This window comes from Alligator sinensis, unplaced genomic scaffold, assembly GCF_000455745.1.
Source record: "Alligator sinensis unplaced genomic scaffold, ASM45574v1 scaffold19_1, whole genome shotgun sequence".
Classification (NCBI taxonomy): Eukaryota; Metazoa; Chordata; order Crocodylia; family Alligatoridae; genus Alligator; species Alligator sinensis.
The window spans coordinates 3,142,764-3,148,763 of NW_005841916.1; the positions used below are offsets into that span (position 1 = coordinate 3,142,764).

The 6,000-nt window shown below is 43.3% G+C and overlaps 1 protein-coding gene across 1 annotated transcript in view; it reads right to left on the minus strand.

Annotated features, from left to right (window-relative positions):
* Positions 1-6,000, minus strand: part of CRYBG3 (crystallin beta-gamma domain containing 3) — a gene marked incomplete at its 5' end in the record, with an annotated part of 157,041 nt that overhangs the window by 40,517 nt on the left and 110,524 nt on the right. The window contains 1 exon segment of the mRNA XM_025198185.1: positions 1,890-2,032. Within this exon segment, the coding sequence (XP_025053970.1) occupies positions 1,890-2,032 (143 nt within the window).

Here is a 6,000-nt window from a genome sequence, read left to right on the forward strand (position 1 = left end):
GCATCCATCATATGACCTACTGGTTGGAAGCAATGAGGATATGTATTTACCTAATGGATAGTTGATTAGCTCCTTGATCCCTCCACCTTTACCTGCTTACCCACCTCCTAAAGAGGGTTTCCCATCTGTTCTTCCTATTGGATTATAGAAAAGTGGCATAGAAAGAAAATGGGAAATAAACAAGGAAGCCTTGACAGGAAAAGATAAGAGAGACTCTTGCCATGATTGGCATTTCAGCCCCACTTCTCCCCTGGCCTTTTGTTTTCAAATCTAAGTGTTCAGAAAATATTTATAGTGGATTCTTAATGAGAACTTGACACAAAGAGAATGTGCTCACATTACTGATGATGTCCACATTTACAGAAACCAGCTCTTTCTTTATTACTGTTTTTAAATACATTTATTTTATTTCTGCATTTGTTTGCATTTTCTGCATTGATAGAGAACTGGTGATACAGCCCTGCAGACGAGAAATCAGAGAATAAACAGGAAGGGGAGGAAACCCTTCAAAGAGAAATAAATGAGTATCAAGCTATCAAGAAGTGGCTGTAACCATACAAATGGTTGATGAACCCCAGAAGGAGCTGCCCCTGCTTGAGAAGAACTTGCTGCAACTTGTGATTCAAGGAAGTGGAAGAAATGTAAGGGGAAATGAGAAGAGCCTCAGACTATGATGGGTAGGGTGAGGGGCATATTGAAAAAGCTCTTAAATAAAACAGATCAAAAGCATAATTCCAAAGAATCCTTTACAAAAATCTAGAAATTAACCAGGAGTTCAAACTATACTATTCTATTCAGGTTCGCTTGCTGCCCTCATCAATGGAGTGCTTCTGCACCTTCCAGAAGGGCATTAAGCACCATAGATAGCATATGCTGTATGTGTATTTTTGTTTCTCTTTCTCTGTACCTAGAGGGAATTGAAACTTTAAAAAAATATTAATTTATTAAAAGTTTGCTACTGTGTACACTTATCAACACCACATGAACAAATGTGTGCTTCCTCGGAGTGGCAGAAAACGAGACTCCCTGGTGCTTCTTAGAAAGTTGCAGATTTCTAAGTTATTAGCACAGTTTGTGGTAGGTTTTAGCAAATCTGGCAGCCCTTTTTAGTACAAGTTAGGTACAATTATGTTATACGAATAAAAGTTGCAGGATCAAATTTTAAAACTACAGTGCTGCTATATGATTGTGTTATCTCTATTCATCTTGCTGCTCTGGAAGATTGGGTAGACTTTAGTAATATTTGGAATCCATCCATATAGCCTTCTTTAATGTACCACAAGTGTGGCTACTGAATGGTGCGCAGCTTCTTCTCTACTTCTAAATACATTACCTTTAGCTCCTCTTGTTTTTAGTCTCAACCTACAATTAGATCCATTCAGACAGACCTCTTTACTTACTGAACCTGAGTGATGCCAATGGGCTCCATGGAAGGCAGAGGTGCACTCATCTGGATCTAGGTGCAAGACTCAAATGCTAGGTGGGCGGAGAAGAAAGAGTGACCGGGAACTGAAAACTGAATCCAGCTATCAACTTTGTCCAACGTTTTATGGGAGTAGTAAGGCAGTGACAAGTTGCTGCCAAAAGAGGTAAATTCACAAAGATCCCTGCAGAACATATAGTGTACCTACTTCCTTCTTCCTCACCACCCCGCATCATGCCACCAAAGCAAAGCAGAAACACAAGCTACAGAGTGGACAAAACCTGTTCCATTTTTGTAAGCAAATAAAAGAAAAAACACTTTCCGTCTCAAAACGTTTATCTGTTTCTTTCCACCATTTAAACTATACAATGTCAAAAGAAGAAACAATTGAAAAACAATGTGCCCAGGCAAATCATTTAATCCTTCCATTGAAAAAGCAATTCATATAGGTTTGTAATAGACTTACACTCCACTTTTCACATGAATTGATCTGGTCTCTGGTCCAAATCCAGCCTGTTCCAAATCAGGAAATTCTTGATTGAAAATGTTCAATACCTTTCCATCTTCTTCATCAGACTCAAAAATTGTAACTGATGACTCTATGAAATCCTAAGAGACAACACTGAAAGTTAGGATAAATATTTTAACAGATTACAACAGTTTGTTATGTATAATAGCTAAGAATTCGATGGGATTCTCCACAATTTAAAGTGTAACCACATTCAAGGTAGAGATTTTCTATGGTTAGAGGCAGTGGGGTCCGACAAGGGCTATTTTTGCCAATATAAATGAGGCAAGATGAATCTAAAATAACATTAGAGGTAATAAGTGTATCTTAGGAGTAACAATTTTAAAAGCACCTTATGACTTAAGAGAATAGACCAAAAAAGAGATCAAACTGTAGCAAGCTAAGAGAGAGTGGGGACTTAGTCTAGAGAAACTAATGCATGGTAACTGTCCATCTGCTCACTTTTACCCCGCAAATAAGTGAAAGCTAAGCTGGGCCAAGTATGTCTTGTTGCAGTGGTATAAGAGCAGTTACAGGCAGTAGCAGAAAATCTCATCCCCTTGTAACTTAATGCGACTCAATTGTTTGTCCCTAATCTTATCAAAAGTTCTGCACACAAGGATCTCACAACAGAAAGGGAGACTCAGCTACCTCCCCTTAGATGGAAATGAAGTCTCTTTGGGGTCCAGGATGCATGCACGAGGCACAGCACAAGTGATCTATCTTGATGCTGAGTTAACTTCTCCTTCTACGCCACGTCCTGCCTCACAGTCAGAGGGAAGTCTCCTGTGCAGGTAGTTTCTTTTCTATGTTAAACATCACCCAGTACAATGATCTGGGGAAGGGACCCCCAAAGCATGGCCTTTTTAGGTCCTACCATAATGGAAGTGTGTACTACAATAATAATATGGGGAAAATATTTGACCATGGGAGTCCTGTAATGGACTCCTTCCCCCTCATCACTCCAAGTTCTCTCTGTAGGGCTGGGTGAAATAGGCCTGAGTATATATTTCCTTAGACATGTTACTGATGCAGCCTCAGATATTTCAATCAAAATCAGTTTTACAATAGCCCATTACTTAAACCATTTTGACAGTTTACCCTTGGAACTCTACTGTTATTACTAAATATTTATATTTCAGAAGCCCTCAGATGACCTCATCAGGACCTGTTGTCACGAGGCACGAAACAAAGGGAATGAGATGCATACCTTCCCCTAAAGCTAAGTACAGACAGTCAAAAAGCCCATGGCCAAATGGATTGTCTTCACAGGTTAGACTACCCTGTGTAGATTGAATCGATAAGCAAGTGAAGACATTCACTTTTGATTCCAGAAATTCAGCCACGTGCCTGCAGGGCCCAGGACAGAAGCTTGGAGGAGGGGGGCTGGAACAGATAGCTTGGGCCAAAGCTAGCCCACCTACCCTGCAAGGGGATAGGGGGAGTTGTGGGGGAGGTGCAAAGCATCCTGGGATGCAAGGACACTGTGAGTTAACTTGAATCTGGAGGGAATCTGGGACAGAAGTTCAATAAAGCAATTTAACCTAAATCAGTTAAGTCTGATACTCCATCCATCCAGATTCATCTTAAACTGGTTTTGGCCATTTTGAAAGCAGCTTACATGCACTGAACTTCTGCTGTGTTACAGATTTGAACCGGTTTCTGATCACTTATACTGGTTTACGTGTAATTTCTGTCCCTAGCTTAAAGGGTTACATACTAAGGCCATGATTCATGCAGCCAGAGCCATGTGAACAGATTCTTGCATGCCTCAGCTGCTTTGCTGACTTTTACGCCCCCAGGTAAGTGGGAGCTATCCTGCTATCCTTACTTATTGTAGCATGTAATGAATTTGGGTTGCATCTGAGGGGTCACTTGCAGAATCAGGTCTTAATATGGCCCAGGATTGCTGCCCTGAGTAGAGCAAACTAAAAAACAACAATGCCAAATCTTGGGGTAGAACTATTTTCCTATTCTTCTCACAGTTTCAAGCATTTAAAACAGCTGAAGTTATGACAGCTATCATGGGGTGCACCTGTAGGCAGTGATTAATTGGTGGTGGTGGTGGGGGGGACACACATTATTTATCATGCATAGGGATTTTCTCTGAATTTATTTAACTACTGTTTGGTCCCTATTGACAGCTAACAGTAAGCTATGTTGAGTTTTATCAGTCATATGCTTGTATGAACCATGGTATTGGGCATGAACGTATCTGCATTTTTGTGATCCGACTAAAATCAAAAGATTGTCAGGAGCACTTCTTACTAGACACAAACTATTTCCATACCAAAGTTTTGGTATGCACATCTGTCAGATGGGGGAGAAGCAAGACTGAGCGTGTACACAGAACAGAGGGTGTAGGAAACAATGGCTATGACTGAATACAATTCTAAGCAAAAACACATGAGATGCATGTTAATGGAGACCCCCATGCTCCCCATTCAGGTCCCAAGTGAGAAGGAAATCACATACAGAGACTGAGATCTCGGTCTCTCTTGACTAGAATATATAATAGCTGAGGTTTACATGAATACTGCTGTCCTCCTTGAATATACCAAAGAACAGCAAGAACATTAATTTGTCAGCTAGATGTCTACGTTGGAAGGAAATTGTGAAGGATGTACATTTTTTAAACAGATTTTTGTCCTTCTTGAATAGATGGGAAGATAATGATAAGGGATTTAAAAAAAACCTTTTGAGAAGAAAGGTTGTCTGAATATCACAGTGTCTAGTGGAAGATTCTAGCCCTCAGCAAATGAAGTGGGTAACGATTTAGGACAGGGGTTAGCAATCCTGGCACACATGCCAGAGCATGGCATGTGAGGACAAATTGCTTAGCCTGTCAGAAAGCACCATGGGGCAGTTGGCAGGGGAGCTGGGAGGGGCCAAATCCTTGTGGAAGCACAGCCCCAGCTCCTTCCCCACTGTCTACCCCAAGGGGAGTGTGTAGCCACCGCTGGCAACAGGCTGGACTGAGGCTCCACAGACCGTGGTGCAGCTGCTTGCAGCCTCCCTGCCACCTGCTGTGCACAGCGTGGGCTCTGTGGCAGGTGGCAGGGGCTTGCCCAGAGCCTGGACTGGCAGTTGCAGGCAGCCAGGAGGCTGCAAGTGGTTGCACTGGGATCTGTGGATCCCTGGCCTGGCTTGTTGCCAGCGGCAGGTACACACATGCCTTGGGGTGGATGGCAGGGAAGGGACTGGGGTTGCACTGCCACGAAAAGAATCAGGCCCCTTACAGCTTCCCTGCCATACTAGGTACTAGATCCCCCTCCCCTCCTTCTTGCTCCTCCCTCCTGCCCTGCCACCTTCAGGGGCACCAAGCTGCTCCCTTTCCCTCCTTCACCGTTGGACTGCTCCCTGCCCTGTGCTAAATGATAATTGGTAAGTACAAGCTCCTCCCCAGCCCTCCCCCCGCCATTTATTTTGCCTAGCATGCTAATCTCTTACAAGAAGATGCTGCAGGTTTTTTGGCACTCTGCCCAAAAACGTTGCCGACCCCTGATCTAGGAAAAGCTGGCAGGAATACTAGCTACTGGAAACACAGACAGAACTCTTAAAGAATTTGTTTTAAGTTAGAGAACGGGGTGAGATATATCTGTTTTGTTTTTGCCTGTTTACATCCAAAGTTAAGAGTTCTTATTTTGTGTTCTATCAATCCTATGTAATAAACTTTATTTTAGTTTTATATCTCTGCAAGACACGCTAGAAAATCCGGTTGTCGCACCAGACGACAAGGCTAACCTATTTAACCATTTCTTTGCCTCCATTTTCCCGAGCAGGGACCAGATCAGACCGTCCGCCGGGACCCCCTCGGGCCCCGGGGGAGGCGCACCCAGGCCTAGGTCAGTGAGGATCCAGTCAGGGAACTTCTGGAGGGACTGGACGTATTTAAATCAGCAGGTCCTGACGACCTCCACCCCAGAGTGCTGAGGAAATTAGCAGAGGTCATTGCGGGACCCCTGGCGCAGCTTTACGAGCACTTGTGGTGCTCTGGTGTGGTGCCAGAGGACTGGAAAAGGGCCAATGTGGTTCCCATTTTCAAAAAAGGGAGGAAGGAGGACCCAGG